At 43.1% G+C, this 17,319-nt stretch overlaps 1 protein-coding gene and 1 long non-coding RNA gene across 49 annotated transcripts in view; one reads left to right on the top strand and one right to left on the bottom strand.

The window, feature by feature from the left end:
• Positions 1-17,319, top strand: part of LOC118380866 (brain-specific angiogenesis inhibitor 1-associated protein 2-like) — a 150,445-nt gene that overhangs the window by 117,518 nt on the left and 15,608 nt on the right. For all 6 annotated transcript variants that reach the window (XM_052477701.1, XM_052477703.1, XM_052477700.1 and 3 more), the window contains 5 exons: positions 1,307-1,652; positions 2,568-2,772; positions 3,500-3,571; positions 4,061-4,247; positions 13,944-13,981. In XM_052477701.1, coding sequence (XP_052333661.1) covers positions 1,307-1,652; positions 2,568-2,772; positions 3,500-3,571; positions 4,061-4,247; positions 13,944-13,981 — 848 coding nt within the window. The remainder of the gene's footprint in view (positions 1-1,306; positions 1,653-2,567; positions 2,773-3,499; positions 3,572-4,060; positions 4,248-13,943; positions 13,982-17,319) is intronic.
• LOC127911371 (uncharacterized) lies at positions 13,941-17,144 on the bottom strand. Of its 43 annotated transcripts, none has more exons than XR_008078118.1 (9): positions 17,052-17,119; positions 16,877-16,981; positions 16,702-16,806; positions 16,422-16,526; positions 15,547-15,791; positions 15,232-15,336; positions 14,917-15,021; positions 14,707-14,846; positions 13,941-14,636 (listed from the first exon to the last, which is right to left on the bottom strand). It is a non-coding gene; the product is annotated as an uncharacterized LOC127911371 (long non-coding RNA). The 43 variants fall into 43 exon arrangements; XR_008078103.1 differs by having other exon boundaries at positions 14,917-15,126; positions 15,267-15,336; XR_008078111.1 differs by having other exon boundaries at positions 14,917-15,091; positions 15,267-15,336.

Genomic DNA, 17,319 nt, shown 5'->3' with positions numbered 1-17,319 from the left:
CAGATCCCACAGAAACACATTGTAGTGGATGGGACCTTCACACAGATCCCACAGAAACACATTGTAGTGGATGGGACCTTCACACAGATCCCACAGAAACACATTGAAGTGGATGGGACCTTCACACAGATCCCACAGAAACACATTGAAGTGGATGGGACCTTCACACAGATCCCACAGAAACACATTGAAGTGGATGGGACCTTCACACAGATCCCACAGAAACACATTGTAGTGGATGGGACCTTCACACAGATCCCACAGAAACACATTGAAGTGGATGGGACCTTCACACAGATCCCACAGAAACACATTGTAGTGGATGGGACCTAAACACAGATCCCACAGAAACACATTGTAGTGGATGGGACCTTCACACAGATCCCACAGAAACACATTGTAGTGGATGGGACCTTCACACAGATCCCACAGAAACACATTGTAGTGGATGGGACCTTCACACAGATCCCACAGAAACACATTGAAGTGGATGGGACCTTCACACAGATCCCACAGAAACACATTGTAGTGGATGGGACCTAAACACAGATCCCACAGAAACACATTGTAGTGGATGGGACCTTCACACAGATCCCACAGAAACACATTGTAGTGGATGGGATTTTCCCCACAGATCCCACAGATCCCACACAAACACATTGAAAGTGGACAGGATTTTCCCCACAGATCCCACAGAAACGCATTGAAAGTGGATGGGATTTTTCCACAGATCCCACAGCATCTCTGACTGTCCTTTATCATTCTGTTTTGTGACGATGTGTATTGAAAAGTGTCTTTCACCAACAAACAACTTGGGTCCATTCACATTCAAGACTGGCGGTTGGGATGTTTTGTGGCTGTGGTGCTGCTTCGTTGTTGCGTTATAGTTGATTGATCTCTTATAGGAAGCTAAATGATGTTGTCACGGGCAACACAGCAGATATTGCACATTTTACCAGATGCACAACTTGCTCTCACACAGTCACACAGTATGTGCATGGGTTCCGCTTTGCACTTTTACAATGTGGTAGCCACGGGACCAAAACAGCAGAGTGGTTGAGCGTCGCGCTTTAATGCTCTTAGTTGTTGCAGAAATTGACCCACTTTGCTGATTTACTTTCTACATCATATCGCTGAGTCTACCTTTAATCAACACAACCTGGCCCATTTCCAACAGCATAATCTCCCTCCCGTTAGTAGTGATGAGATTCACATTATGTCATGCTTTTCTGTGATGGAAGAATGGTGCCTAATGAGTATGTTAACTAACACATCAGCACATGCTTTCCTTCCTTCCTCCCTACAGCGTATAATGGGACCAGGAGGAGTGGATGGAGGGATGCCCATGATGAATGGAACGACAGGGGCCCACGGAGGAGCAGGAGGGGGAGGAGGGGAGGACTACCAACACTGGATGGAAGGGAAGATGGCCCAGGCTCAGGCCCAGGCCCAGGCTCAGGCCCAGGCTCAGGCCCAGGCTCAGGCACAGGCCCAGGCTCAGTCCCAGGCTCAGGCCCAAGCTCAGACCCAGCAGGCTCAGACCTCCTCCCAGGCCCAGCACCTTTCCCAGCCCCACAGACAGGGCAGTGAGGTCTACTCCAACACCCTGCCTGTCCGTAAGAACGCCCCAGCCAAGAGCAACACCACCATGGGTAAGGAGAACCAGGATAGTGTCTGGGCATCTTGAGTCCCTCAAAAGTTGGGCAACATAATCATTTGTACAGTAGCTACACTGTAACACATCGATTAACATTTACAGTACAAAAAAAAATTGGCAATGGAGCACTACTGTGAAGACCAATGCATTATGGGGGATCAATGGTATTCCGCTATATAGGCAGTCAAGTAAGAATATTACAGAATACATCACTAGTGTGCTTTATGAATGCTACCTCCGTCACAGAGACCTTGTCTCTTAGAGTGACCAGGATTGGAATTACGAACAGTAGTTTGTGAATGGCTTGGTTGTGACCTTTTTTCTTAAGAACGTGCCATTGACTCCAGCTCTGTGAAGGAGCTGAATGCTGTGCAGTGGGTGTTGTTCTTGTTCCCTCTATCGGCTCTTTTCTTCATATCTACAATTAAATATCTCTCTCTTCTATCCGTGTATAACCTGGCACTTAGAGAGCTGTGGTCTCGATGAAAGCAGAGCACATGGGAATAAGAGGGAGGGAGAGGACGGTGATTTAAAAGGAGAAACAAAGACTCAAATTGGGGTGAAGGACAGAGGTTTTAAGAATAATGGAAGCATTTAAAGTCACTTCGGAGAGTTGGATTATACTAATACATTAGATACTCACAGCAGGTACTATATACAGTAGGCCCTGTGGGACCCGGTTTGGCTTAGTTATCTGCTTAAAGACCTAGGACTACATTGCAGAAGTTCTGTGGTACAGCAATATTGAAGTGTAAAGGCAACCCCTAGATTTGGTCATAAGTCCTTTAGATCTAGTCAAGCTCATGTCCAGTAGTAAGGTACAGTACAACTGTAGAGAAACGTGTAGAAACGTCCAGCTATTAACTCCCTGTTTGTTTGGGGGAAAAAAAGTAAAGTAAAATGTCCTCAGTTCCAGAGACCCGGACCCTTCCCCGGTCCAGCTCCATGGCTGTAGGGCTGGAGAAGAACGGACGTACCCGTGTCCAGGCCGTTTTCTCCCATGCAGCGGGGGACAACAGCACCTTGCTCAGCTTCTCTGAAGGAGATGTCATCACCCTGTTGGTCCCGGAGGCCCGCGACGGATGGCACTATGGGGAGAAGGAAAATAACTACATGTAAGTATCCTAACTCCATCCCCTTTTGTCTATAGCACTATGAGTTACGCTCTGTAGCTCCGTTGGTAGAGCGTGACTCTTGAAATATACCATACGTGAAAATGTATGCATTCACGACTTGAAGTTGCTTTGGATAAAAGCGTGTGCTAAATGGTATATATTATTATAGTTAGTGTGAATCTTTACATTTAAATATGACGTCATAAGCATCCCGACTCTAGGTGCTGCTGTCAATGTTGAATCACTGTTTGCTGATTCATCTGTTGAATCACTGTTTGCTGATTCATCTGTTTGAATCACTGTTTGCTGATTCATCTGTTTGAATCACTGTTTGCTGATTCATCTGTTTGAATCACTGTTTGCTGATTCATCTGTTGAATCACTGTTTGCTGATTCATCTGTTGAATCACTGTTTGCTGATTCATCTGTTTGAATCACTGTTTGCTGATTCATCTGTTTGAATCTCTGTTTGCTGATTCATCTGTTTGAATCACTGTTTGCTGATTCATCTGTTGAATCACTGTTTGCTGATTCATCTGTTGAATCACTGTTTGCTGATTCATCTGTTTGAACCACTGTTTGCTGATTCATCTGTTGAATCACTGTTTGCTGATTCATCTGTTGAATCACTGTTTGCTGATTCATCTGGTTGAATCACTGTTTGCTGATTCATCTGTTGAATCACTGTTTGCTGATTCATCTGTTTGAATCACTGTTTTCTCATTAGGCGTGGCTGGTTCCCTTTCTCCTACACACGTGTCATCCCCGAGACTGACAGCAACAAACTACGAGTCAACAAGTACGTTTTACATTTTTTTTGTCACTATTGTGTGACGTATTTGTAAGGAAACAGGTCTTTATCTGTTATTCAATAGACAGAGAATTACTCCTTTCTCTCTCAGAAGATAATTTGTTCATTATCAAAGTGTGAGATCAGTTATTTTCAATTCTGGATTTTTTAAAATGTTGTTATATTTTCTTAATGTGTGACTGGTTGACTATGGGCTAGATCCAATCGATATCGCGGAAGGTCCCAGTTATAGCGCATTTGAAATGTAACGGTAGTTTCAGATTGAGCCGACGTTTGCAGTGTTTATTATGAATGCAGTCTGTAAATGTGGAAACATTGCCTTTTTAAAATTCCAGTCGTGCCGCAGCACGGATCTTCCGCGATACGTATTGAATCTGGGCCTACGTCATGACTCCAGTTTACACTGTCTGACTATGCAGCTAATCACAGTTTTCATTTCAGTCCCTGTGTAAACTAACTGACTGTGTCTGTCACCAGTCTCCACCATGGTAAGAGCAGCAGCACGGGGAACCTGTTGGAGAGAGAGGACATGGCAGGTGTCCCTCCCCCAGACTACGGCATGTCATCTCGCCTGCTGGCACAGAGCATGCAGAGCGCAGCCATGGCTCACAGCAGCAGACGGCAACAACGGCCATATAGCGTGGCAGGGCCGGGCTTCTCACAGGTCAACAACAACAACAACAACTACTACACACACAAACAAACACACCAGGATTGTGCTCAACTCAGAATTGTAGAATTGACTCCCATTCAACTCATGAATTGAAATTCAGATTGAATAGGTCACACTCCACAGGATGTAGAATTTGAATTAGAGTTTCAGTGACAGGAAGTAGAATTTAATTAAGTGGAATTCAAGTAAATTCCACTCAGTCATAGAACATGAGAGTTTCATTGAATCTGACAGGTCACCCTTCCAGATACCAAAGAATGTATCACATTTCTCTGGAAACATTGTTCATATAGTTACTAATTTATCTTAGTGCTTAGAATAGCTAATTATATTTCCACCAACCATTTAATTTCTTTGGTTTCTCTTTAAAGGTCTCAGGGTCAACTTGAAGGATAAACTAATGCATTCTGGGAAATGTAGCATTTTCTCCATATTGAATAACATTTCAGATATTAAATAATAACTTTGAATATTTCCATACAGTTTTTTTGTTTCCCTTGATCATTAATTTAAAGAGTTTGTCCTGAAAATATTGAATGTACATAACGACATGTTTTATGTACATTATGTATATTTGACTTCACCTATTATAAAATAGAACAGGCAGTAGAATGTCAATACATTTCAATTCATTAAATTATATTTCCTTTCATTGAAATTTCAAATTGCAATTCTGTATCCTGTTTACTACTTCAATTCAAAAATTACATTTTAATTTGAGGCATTCTCATTTCACACACACACACACACACACACACACACACACACACACACACACACACACACACACACACACACACACACACACACACACACACACACACACACACACACACACACACACACACACAGACATGTTCACACAGGAGGTTTATATGCACAAACCATGAAACTTTGAAAGCATTTAAAGTGTGAAGGCATTTTCTTTTCAATACTTTACTAACTGCACCTAAAAGGATCACATACACACTGTATGTACACCAGTCGAGAGCATTTAGCTATGCCCTCATATACAGTGGGGCAAAAAAGTATTTAGTCAGCCACCAATTGTGCAAGTTCTCCCACTTAAAAAGATGAGGCCTGTAATTTTCATCATTGGTACACTTCAACTATGACAGACAAAATGAGAGAGAAAAAATCCAGAAAATCCATTGTACGATTTTTAATTAATTTATTTGCAAATTATGGTGGAAAATAAGTATTTGGTCAATAACAAAAGTTTATCTCAATACTTTGTTATATACCCTTTGTTGGTAATGACAGAGGTCAAATGTTTTCTGTAAGTCTTCACAAGGTTTTCACACACTGTTGCTGGTATTTTGGCCCATTCCTCCATGCAGATCTCCTCTAGAGCAGTGATGTTTTGGGGCTGTTGCTGGTCAACGGACGTTCAACTCCCTCCAAAGATTTTCTATGGGGTTGAGATCTGGAGACTGGCTAGGCCACTCCAGGACCTTGAAATGCTTATTACGAAGCCACTCCTTCGTTGCTAGGGCAGTGTGTTTGGGATCATTGTCATGCTGAAAGACCCAGCCATGTTTCATCTTCAATGCCCTTGCTGATGGAAGGAGGTTTTCACTCAAAATCTCACGATACATGGCCCTATTCATTCTTTCCTTTGCAGAAAAACAGCCCCAAAGCATGATGTTTCCACCCCATGCTTCACAGTAGGTATGGTGTTCTTTGGCTGCAACTCAGCATTCTTTGTCCTCCAAACACAACGAGTTGAGTTTTTACCAAAAAGTTGTATTTTGGTTTCATCTGACCAAATGACATTCTCCCAATCTTCTTCTGGATCATCCAAATGCTCTCTAGCAATCTTCAGACGGGCTTGGACATGTACTGGCTTAAGCAGGGGGACACGTCTGGCACTGCAGGATTTGAGTCCCTGGCGGCGTAGTGTGTTACTGATGGTAGGCTTTGTTACTTTGGTCACAGCTCTCTGCAGGTCATTCACTAGGTCCCCCTGTGTGGTTCTGGGATTTTTGTTCTTGTGATAATTTTTGAGATCTGCCCCAGATCGAGGGAGATTATCAGTGGTCTTGTATGTCTTCCATTTCCTAATAATTGCTCCCACAGTTGATTTCTTCTAACCAAGCTGCCTATTGCAGATTCAGTCTTCCCAGCCTGGTGCAGGTCTACAATTTTGTTTCTGGTGTCCTTTGACAGCTCTTTGGTCTTGGCCATAGTGGAGTTTGGAGTGTGACTGTTTTGAGGTTGTGGACAGTTGTCTTTTATACTGACAACAAGTTCAAACAGGTGCCATTAATACAGGTAACGAGTGGAGGACAGAGGAGCCTCTTAAATAAGAAGTTACAGGTCTGTGAGAGCCAGAAATCTTGCTTGTTTGTAGGTGACCAAATACTTATTTTACACCATAATTTGCAAATAAATTCATTAAAAATCCTACAATGTGATTTTCTGGATATTTTTTTTTCTCATTTTGTCTGTCATAGTGTACCTATGATGAAAATGACAGGCCTCATATTTTTAAGTGGGAGAAAATCAAGGAGGAGGAATCAATCAACACAAGTGACTTAGGTGCCTTGTGCAGTAAACCATCAGTGTGACAGGCTGTGTGTTTAGGTACCCGTTGGCACTCAACACAGCTTTCCCACAATGTTCTGGCCCATTAACTTACATAAACAGGGGATCAGTTCCCCTCTGCCTCACACACTGTGTGTGTGTTTGTCTGAGTGTCTGAGTGTGTGTGTGTGTGTGGTGTTTTTCTGAGTGTGTGTGTGTGTGTGTGTCTGTGTTTTGTGACGGGCCACGCAGAGACGACAGAGCCCAGATTAGAGAAGGCTGCTTGCCGCTCTGCTGCTTCTAGTACTGAGGAAAGTGATTGTGACTGTAGACTGCTGATAACGGGAGTAGCCCAGTTGATAACGGGAGTAGCCCAGCTGATAACGGGAGTAGCCCAGCTGATAACGGGAGTAGCCCAGCTGATAACGGGAGTAGCCCAGCTGATAACGGGAGTAGCCCAGCTGATAACGGGAGTAGCCCAGCTGATAACGGGACTAGCCCAGCTGATAACGGGACTAGCCCAGCTGATAACGGGACTAGCCCAGCTGATAACGGGACTAGCCCAGCTGATAACGGGACTAGCCCAGCTGATAACGGGACTAGCCCAGCTGATAACGGGACTAGCCCAGCTGATAACGGGACTAGCCCAGCTGACTGGAGACCTGCACACACATACATACATTGTCGCTGAGGCGAGAGCGGGGGCTGTGCTGCATTATGTAACACCAAAACCCTTTTAACACAGCCCTTTGCAAGGCTTGGGAAGGAGGAGGCGGGAGGTGGAGAGGTGCTGTATGTGGGCATGATAATAGTCTCTAATTACTCAGATTGTCACATAACTTCTTGGTCTTGTTTTCCCCTTCAGATTATTCTAAGGATAGAAAAATGTAGAGTTAGAACAGACTGTTTATGTTAGTTTTATACAGCTGTGTCACTCAATGGTTGTACTGCTGTGTTCAGCTGGCGCCCTCTACTGGCTCATATTTGTTTGGCAACTATCAACACTTCAATGACTGATCATATGATAATTATATAAGCAATTTAGCAGTGGTGTAAAGTACTTAAGTAAAAATACTTTAAAGTACTACTTAAGTGTTTTTTTGGTGGGGTATCTGTACATGACTATACTATTTATATTTTTGAGAACTTGTACTTTTACTTCACTATACATTCCTGCTTTTTAGTCCGTACATTTTCCCTGAAGTACTTGTTACATTTTGAATGCTTAACAGGACAGGAAAATAGCCTAATTCAAGCACTTATCAAGAGAACACGTGGTCGTCCCTTCTGCGTCTGACCTGGTGGACTCCCTAAACACCCATGCATCTTTTGTAAATAATGTGTGACTGTTGGAGGGTGACCCTGGCTATCAGTACATTTAAAAACAGGAACATGTTGTCTGGTTTGCTTTAATATAAGGAATTTTAAATGATTTATACATTTACTTTTGATACTTAAGTATATTTAAAACCAAATACCTTTTATACTTTTACTCAAGTAGTATTTTACTGGGTGATTTTTACTTCAGTAACTTTCTATTAAGGTATAAATAAAACTGCAATTTAGCAGACACTTTTATCCAAAGCTACTTATTGTCATGTGTGCATACATTTTTCTGAAGTGGCCCCAGCAGGAATCTAACCCATGACTCTTGGCATAAAACTGCATTGTTGGTTAAGGGCTTGAAGCATTTCACTTTAAGGTTGTATTCGGCGCACGTGACAAAAAAAAAGATGATTTGATTTAATTTTTGACTCTTGGCATTGTAAGTGCCAAGCAGTCAGACTTAATGGTCATTTAGTCTGACTGCTGCTCCCCCTATGGTCATTTAGTCTGACTGCTGCTCCCCCTATGGTCATTTAGTCTGACTGCTGCTCCCCCTATGGTCATTTAGTCTGACTGCTGCTCCCCCTATGGTCATTTAGTCTGACTGCTGCTCCCCCTATGGTCATTTAGTCTGACTGCTGCTCCCCCTATGGTCATTTAGTCTGACTGCTGCTCCCCCTATGGTCATTTAGTCTGACTGCTGCTCCCCCTATGGTCATTTAGTCTGACTGCTGCTCCCCCTATGGTCATTTAGTCTGACTGCTGCTCCCCCTATGGTCATTTAGTCTGACTGCTGCTCCCCCTATGGTCATTTAGTCTGACTGCTGCTCCCCTATGGTAATTTAGTCTGACTGCTGCTCCCCTATGGTCATTTAGTCTGATCGCTGCTCCCCCTATGGTTACACCCCCCATGGTTGATGACTGGTTTTCATCAAGCTGTCCGCTCAAGAGAAAGGTTCTCACTGTGACCAGTGCCTGTAACCTGGTTCAGGTTATTAATCAACCTACCAGGGTGTTTAGAAAGACTACAAGAACAAGATCATCCACATGTATTGATCTCCTGTTAACTAATACTGTATAACTTAGTTCTACATTTGTATCCGTACCCATTGGATGCAGTGATCACAATATAGTGGCTCTCTACCTTTTGGCTGTTTGATGTTGTCTGCGCCCAAAAATGTTTGTACCCTGTTTTGCTACTATGTTGTTGTCATGTTGTGTTGCTACCATGTTGTTGTCATGTTGTTGCTACCATGTTGTTGTTGTCATGTGTTGCTTGCCATGCTGTGTTGTCATCTTAGGTCTATTTTTATGTAGTGTTGTGTCTCATGTCGAGATGTGTGTTGTGTCCTATATTTTTATGTAATAATTTGTTTATTTATAATCCCAGACCCTGTCCCCACAGGAGGCCTTTTGCCTTTTGGTGGGCCATCCTTGTAATTAAGAATTTGTTCTTAACTGCCTAGTTAAATAACGGTTACATGAAAGGAAAAAAATATTAAAAAATAAATATATAAATATATATATATATATATCTCCAGGAAAGCCAAAGTTCCAAAAACTGGCCATAACATAGTTTGTAAGAGAGCATACAAAATATTTTGCTGTGATTTATGTGGATGATGTTAAAACTATCTGTTGGTCTGATGTGATTTAGGAGCATCCAGACGCTGCACTTGATGAATTTATGAATGTGCTTCTTCCAATTATAGATAAACATGCACCTGTAAAGAAACTGACTGCTAGATCTGTTAAGGCTCCATGGATTGATGAGGAATTGAAGAACTGTATTGGTTGAAAGAGATGGGGGCAAAAGGAAGTGGCTGATAAGTCTGGCTGCACATCTTACTGACTGACTTACTGCACATTGAGAAATGATGTGACAAAACCAAAAGAAGAAGAAACTGTATCATGAAAACAAGATCAATGATATAAAGGACTTTTGGAGGACTTTAAATGAAATTCTAGGCAGAAAGACTCAACTCCCTCTTTCATTGACCCAGATGGCTTTATTCAAAACATTTTGATGTTGCGACACATGTGTATGATTATTTCATTGGTAAAGTGGGAAGGAAATGCCAACAACGAACAGTGGTAAAGTGGGAAGGAAATGCCAACAACGAACAGTGGTAAAGTGGGAAGGAAATGCCAACAACGAACAGTGGTAAAGTGGGAAGGAAATGCCAACAACGAACAGTGGTAAAGTGGGAAGGAAATGCCAACAACGAACAGTGGTAAAGTGGGAAGGAAATGCCAACAACGAACAGTGGTAAAGTGGGAAGGAAATGCCAACAACGAACAGTGGTAAAGTGGGAAGGAAATGCCAACAACGAACAGTGGTAAAGTGGGAAGGAAATGCCAACAACGAACAGTGGTAAAGTGGGAAGGAAATGCCAACAACGAACAGTGGTAAAGTGGGAAGGAAATGCCAACAACGAACAGTGGTAAAGTGGGAAGGAAATGCCAAAAGTAAAGTGGGAAGGAAATGCCAACAACGAACAGTGGTAAAGTGGGAAGGAAATGCCAACAACGAACAGTGGTAAAGTGGGAAGGAAATGCCAACAACGAACAGTGGTAAAGTGGGAAGGAAATGCCAACAACGAACAGTGGTAAAGTGGGAAGGAAATGCCAACAACGAACAGTGATAAAGTGGGAAGGAAATGCCAACAACGAACAGTGGTAAAGTGGGAAGGAAATGCCAACAACGAACAGTGATAAAGTGGGAAGGAAATGCCAACAACGAACAGTGGTAAAGTGGGAAGGAAATGCCAACAACGAACAGTGGTAAAGTGGGAAGGAAATGCCAACAACGAACAGTGGTAAAGTGGGAAGGAAATGCCAACAACGAACAGTGGTAAAGTGGGAAGGAAATGCCAACAACGAACAGTGATAAAGTGGGAAGGAAATGCCAACAACGAACAGTGGTAAAGTGGGAAGGAAATGCCAACAACGAACAGTGGTAAAGTGGGAAGGAAATGCCAACAACGAACAGTGGTAAAGTGGGAAGGAAATGCCAACAACGAACAGTGAGCCATCTTGACTAGAACAGTTAAAGTGGGAAGGAAATGCAACAACGAACAGTGGTAAAGTGGGAAGGAAATAAAGAACAGTGGTAAAGTGGGAAGAAATGCCAACAACGAACAGTGGTAAAGTGGGAGGAAATGCCAACAACGAACAGTGGTAAAGTGGGAAGGAAATGCCAACAACGAACAGTGGTAAAGTGGGAAGGAAATGCCAACAACGAACAGTGGTAAAGTGGGAAGGAAATGCCAACAACGAACAGTGATAAAGTGGGAAGGAAATGCCCCGAACAGTGGTAAATGGGAAGGAAATGCCAACACGAACAGTGGTAAAGGGGGAAGGAAATGCCAGCAACGAACAGTGGTAAAGTGGAAATAACAGTGATAAAGTGGGAAGGAAATTCAAACCGAACAGTGGTAAAGTGGGAAGGAAATGCCAACAACGAACAGTGGTAAAGTGGGAAGGAAATGCCAACAACGAACAGTGGTAAAGTGGGAAGGAAATGCCAACAACGAACAGTGGTAAAGTGGGAAGGAAATGCCAACAACGAACAGTGAGCCATCTTGACTAGGAGTTCAGGGGAGACTGAATGCATCACTTTTTCTCTTATATAAGAACCGTGTTGAAAATTAGACGACAACCATCTAAATTGTTTGCATAGTCAACTTACATACAGCTCTGACACATACACACACTTACACACCATGATCTCGCCATCACGGTTGACAACTCCATTGTGTCCTCCTCCCAGAGCGCTAAGAACCTTACCCTCAACGTGATCCTGGACAACATTTAATTCTCAACTAACAGTTGTGGCGGTGGTGTGTTCCTGTAGGTTCATGCTCTACAACATCCGTGAGTATAGTGACCCTGCCTCAGATAGGAAGCGGCGCAGGTTAAATGTTCCAGGCACTTGTCATCTCCCGTCTGGATTACTGCATGCTTTGGCTGGGCTCCCTGCCTGTGCCATTAAACCCCTGCAATCATCCCTGCACCCCCATGTCTGGTGTTCAACCTTAAAAGTTCTCTCACGTCACCCCGCTCCTCCGACAATATCTCCACTGGCTTCCAGTTGAAGTTTTGCATCTGCTACAAGACCATGGTGCTCGCCTACGGAGCTGTGTGTGAACGGCACCTCAGTACCTCCAGGCTCTGATCAGGCCCTACACCCAAACAAGGGCACTGCGTTCATCCACCTCTGGCCTGCTCGCCTCCCTACCACTGAGAAGCAGTTCCCGAAGAGGTCAGCCCAGTCAAAACTGTTCGCTGCTCTGGCCCCCAGTTGTGGAACAAACTTTCACGGGTACGCACCAGGACAGCGGAGTCAATCACCACCTTCCAGAGACACCTGAAAACCTCTTTAAGAATACCTAGGATAGGATAAAGTAATCCTTCTCACTACAAACAAGGAAAAGTTTTAGATGCACAATTGTAAAGTGGCTGTTCCACTGGATGTCATAAGGTGAATGCACCAATTTGTAAGTCGCTCTGGATAAGAGCGTCTGCTAAATGACTTAAATGTAAATGTTAAATGTACACACACTTACCCCGCCAGGACATTTCCAGTCCAGTATTATAGGGGCGGCAGAGTAGCCAAGTGGTTAGAGTGGCTTTGGACTAGTTCAAACCCTCGAGCTGACAAGGTACAAATCTGTCGTTCTGCCCCTGAACAGGCAGTTAACCCACTGTTCCTAGGCCGTCATGAAAATAAGAATTTGTTCTTAACTGACTTGTCTAGTTAAATAAAGGTACAATAAATATAGAGTCATTATTGTACGGAATTCCATTCCATCTCATTTTACTCAAATGAACAGCACACCTGGTTTCAAACAACAGACAAAACAACGTCTCACGGTACATCGCCTCGCCTTGACCTAGATATTATGTGCGTGTATATATTTGTGTGGCTGTGTGCCATTTTTAGATTTAATGTTGTTCAGTCCCTGAGTTGTTCTTGTCTTATTAATGTTCTGTATTGTTTCCTGTTTTGTGTGGACCACAGAAAGAGTAGCTGCTACTTTCGCAACAGCTAATGGGGATCCTAATAAAATACCAATTACCCCTCAACCATCCCAATGGACATTTACAGTATTTAATTGTCACTACTACAGGTGTGTGTGTGTGTTGTGTGTGTGTGTGTGTGTGTGTGTGTGTGTGTGTGTGTGTGTGTGTGTGTGTGTGTGTGTGTGTGTGTGTGTGTGTGTGTGTGTGTGTGTGTATATAGTGCTATACAGATTTTTTTTTTTAAATGTTCCTTGTTTTATTTCATTGGTCCTGCATGTTTGGAGCTCGGCACCTACGATTTACCCTGTACCCTACAATCAAATCAAATCAAATGTTATTTGTCACATACACATGGTTAGCAGATGTTAATGCGAGGGTAGCGAAATGCTTGTGCTTCTAGTTCCGACAATGCAGTAATAACCAACAAGTAATCTAGCTAACAATTCCAAAACTACTACCTTATACACACACACACAAGTGTAAAGGGATAAAGAACATGTACATAAAGATCTATGAATGAGTGATGGTACAGAGCGGCATAGGCAAGATACAGTAGATGGTATTGAGTGCAATATATACATATACAGTAATATACAGTAATCACACCTGCAACCCTGTAAATGTGACTATTAAACAATTAAAGACGCCAGATACGACCACAAACTACTACTGACAATATCTCCAGCAATTCAATTGATACAGTTTTGGATTGCCAGTCAAGCAGTACTATTATCATGTATTATCAACTTTCTAGTGTGACACAAAAGTGCTGATGACTAAAAAGTGTTTGTTTTTTCTTTGTCTCCACAGCAAGGACTTGAACAGTATGAGCAACGTTTTCCGAAGAGGTAAGGCACACTTATTGTTTTCTCTATAGATAAAAAAAATACTCAGTTGTGATACTGAATTGATAAGGTTTTGCCGGGTAGCACCAGACTAGATAGATCGGATATGATTTCATGGACTTGCAGACACTACAATAATGTCCTTAACCAGTATTCCCCTGATAGGAGCTCCAACATAAACTATCGAACTACAAACAAGGACATATCAGGTTTTTAGTTGTTGTCAGTTGCCATGTCATTTTAATGGTTTATTTTTGGTGCGTCTCCATTTTTTCCCCCCCTGATTTTGATGTATTTATTTATTTGATGACGAGACCTAGCTATGATATTATCATGATTATGTGACATCATGTGGGACAGAAAGGTTGATTTTGCCCAAAAACCCAATGTCGGTCCACCTCAAACCCATGTTGGACCAATGGGAATCACCTTATACCGTTCCTAGGGGGCCGTTCCTATTTTTCCTCTGTGTTTTATCTTATTACTTTGAAACATATTTGTTGCTCTTTGCTTTTTATCGTTACGTTTCATTTAGGCTATTGTACATTTGATTTCAGGGAAAAGCACCCCCCAAAAAGGGCTTGAACACTCCCCTCCTAGCTACTTACCCTCCATAGTATTGCTACTATCCCTTCTGCTCTGCTGCCCACACCATGCTCTGGGTCCATGTATTTAGGCTACAGTACACTAGACCTGGGTCCATGTATTTAGGCTACAGTACACTAGACCTGTGTCCATGTATTTAGGCTACAGTACACTAGACCTGGGTCCATGTATTTAGGCTACAGTACACTAGACCTGGGTCCATGTATTTAGGCTACAGTACACTAGACCTGTGTCCATGTATTTAGGCTACAGTACACTAGACCTGGGTCCATGTATTTAGGCTACAGTACACTAGACCTGGGTCCATGTATTTAGGCTACAGTACACTAGACCTGTGTCCATGTATTTAGGCTACAGTACACTAGACCTGTGTCCATGTATTTAGGCTACAGTACACTAGACCTGGGTCCATGTATTTAGGCTACAGTACACTAGACCTGTGTCCATGTATTTAGGCTACAGTACACTAGACCTGGGTCCATGTATTTAGGCTACAGTACACTAGACCTGGGTCCATGTATTTAGGCTACAGTACACTAGACCTGGGTCCATGTATTTAGGCTACAGTACACTAGACCTGGGTCCATGTATTTAGGCTACAGTACACTAGACCTGGGTCCATGTATTTAGGCTACAGTACACTAGACCTGGGTCCATGTATTTAGGCTACAGTACACTAGACCTGTGTCCATGTATTTAGGCTACAGTACACTAGACCTGGGTCCATGTATTTAGGCTACAGTACACTAGACCTGGGTCCATGTATTTAGGCTACAGTACACTAGACCTGGGTCCATGTATTTAGGCTACAGTACACTAGACCTGGGTCCATGTATTTAGGCTACAGTACACTAGACCTGGGTCCATGTATTTAGGCTACAGTACACTAGACCTGGGTCCATGTATTTAGGCTACAGTACACTAGACCTGGGTCCATGTATTTAGGCTACAGTACACTAGACCTGTGTCCATGTATTTAGGCTACAGTACACTAGACCTGTGTCCATGTATTTAGGCTACAGTACACTAGACCTGGGTCCATGTATTTAGGCTACAGTACACTAGACCTGGGTCCATGTATTTAGGCTACAGTACACTAGACCTGTGTCCATGTATTTAGGCTACAGTACACTAGACCTGGGTCCATGTATTTAGGCTACAGTACACTAGACCTGGGTCCATGTATTTAGGCTACAGTACACTAGACCTGGGTCCATGTATTTAGGCTACAGTACACTAGACCTGGGTCCATGTATTTAGGCTACAGTACACTAGACCTGGGTCCATGTATTTAGGCTACAGTACACTAGACCTGGGTCCATGTATTTAGGCTACAGTACACTAGACCTGGGTCCATGTATTTAGGCTACAGTACACTAGACCTGGGTCCATGTATTTAGGCTACAGTACACTAGACCTGGGTCCATGTATTTAGGCTACAGTACACTAGACCTGGGTCCATGTATTTAGGCTACAGTACACTAGACCTGGGTCCATGTATTTAGGCTACAGTACACTAGACCTGGGTCCATGTATTTAGGCTACAGTACACTAGACCTGGGTCCATGTATTTAGGCTACAGTACACTAGACCTGGGTCCATGTATTTAGGCTACAGTACACTAGACCTGGGTCCATGTATTTAGGCTACAGTACACTAGACCTGGGTCCATGTATTTAGGCTACAGTACACTAGACCTGGGTCCATGTATTTAGGCTACAGTACACTAGACCTGGGTCCATGTATTTAGGCTACAGTACACTAGACCTGGGTCCATGTATTTAGGCTACAGTACACTAGACCTGGGTCCATGTATTTAGGCTACAGTACACTAGACCTGTGTCCATGTATTTAGGCTACAGTACACTAGACCTGGGTCCATGTATTTAGGCTACAGTACACTAGACCTGGGTCCATGTATTTAGGCTACAGTACACTAGACCTGGGTCCATGTATTTAGGCTACAGTACACTAGACCTGGGTCCATGTATTTAGGCTACAGTACACTAGACCTGGGTCCATGTATTTAGGCTACAGTACACTAGACCTGGGTCCATGTATTTAGGCTACAGTACACTAGACCTGGGTCCATGTATTTAGGCTACAGTACACTAGACCTGTGTCCATGTATTTAGGCTACAGTACACTAGACCTGGGTCCATGTATTTAGGCTACAGTACACTAGACCTGGGTCCATGTATTTAGGCTACAGTACACTAGACCTGGGTCCATGTATTTAGGCTACAGTACACTAGACCTGGGTCCATGTATTTAGGCTACAGTACACTAGACCTGTGTCCATGTATTTAGGCTACAGTACACTAGACCTGGGTCCATGTATTTAGGCTACAGTACACTAGACCTGGGTCCATGTATTTAGGCTACAGTACACTAGACCTGGGTCCATGTATTTAGGCTACAGTACACTAGACCTGGGTCCATGTATTTAGGCTACAGTACACTAGACCTGTGTCCATGTATTTAGGCTACAGTACACTAGACCTGGGTCCATGTATTTAGGCTACAGTACACTAGACCTGGGTCCATGTATTTAGGCTACAGTACACTAGACCTGGGTCCATGTATTTAGGCTACAGTACACTAGACCTGGGTCCATGTATTTAGGCTACAGTACACTAGACCTGGGTCCATGTATTTAGGCTACAGTACACTAGACCTGGGTCCATGTATTTAGGCTACAGTACACTAGACCTGGGTCCATGTATTTAGGCTAC

Source organism: Oncorhynchus keta, chromosome 24 (genome assembly GCF_023373465.1).
Source record: "Oncorhynchus keta strain PuntledgeMale-10-30-2019 chromosome 24, Oket_V2, whole genome shotgun sequence".
Taxonomy (NCBI): Eukaryota; Metazoa; Chordata; class Actinopteri; order Salmoniformes; family Salmonidae; genus Oncorhynchus; species Oncorhynchus keta.
Note: the sequence above shows the minus strand (reverse complement) of the source record. Positions and strands in the feature narration are given on the sequence as shown.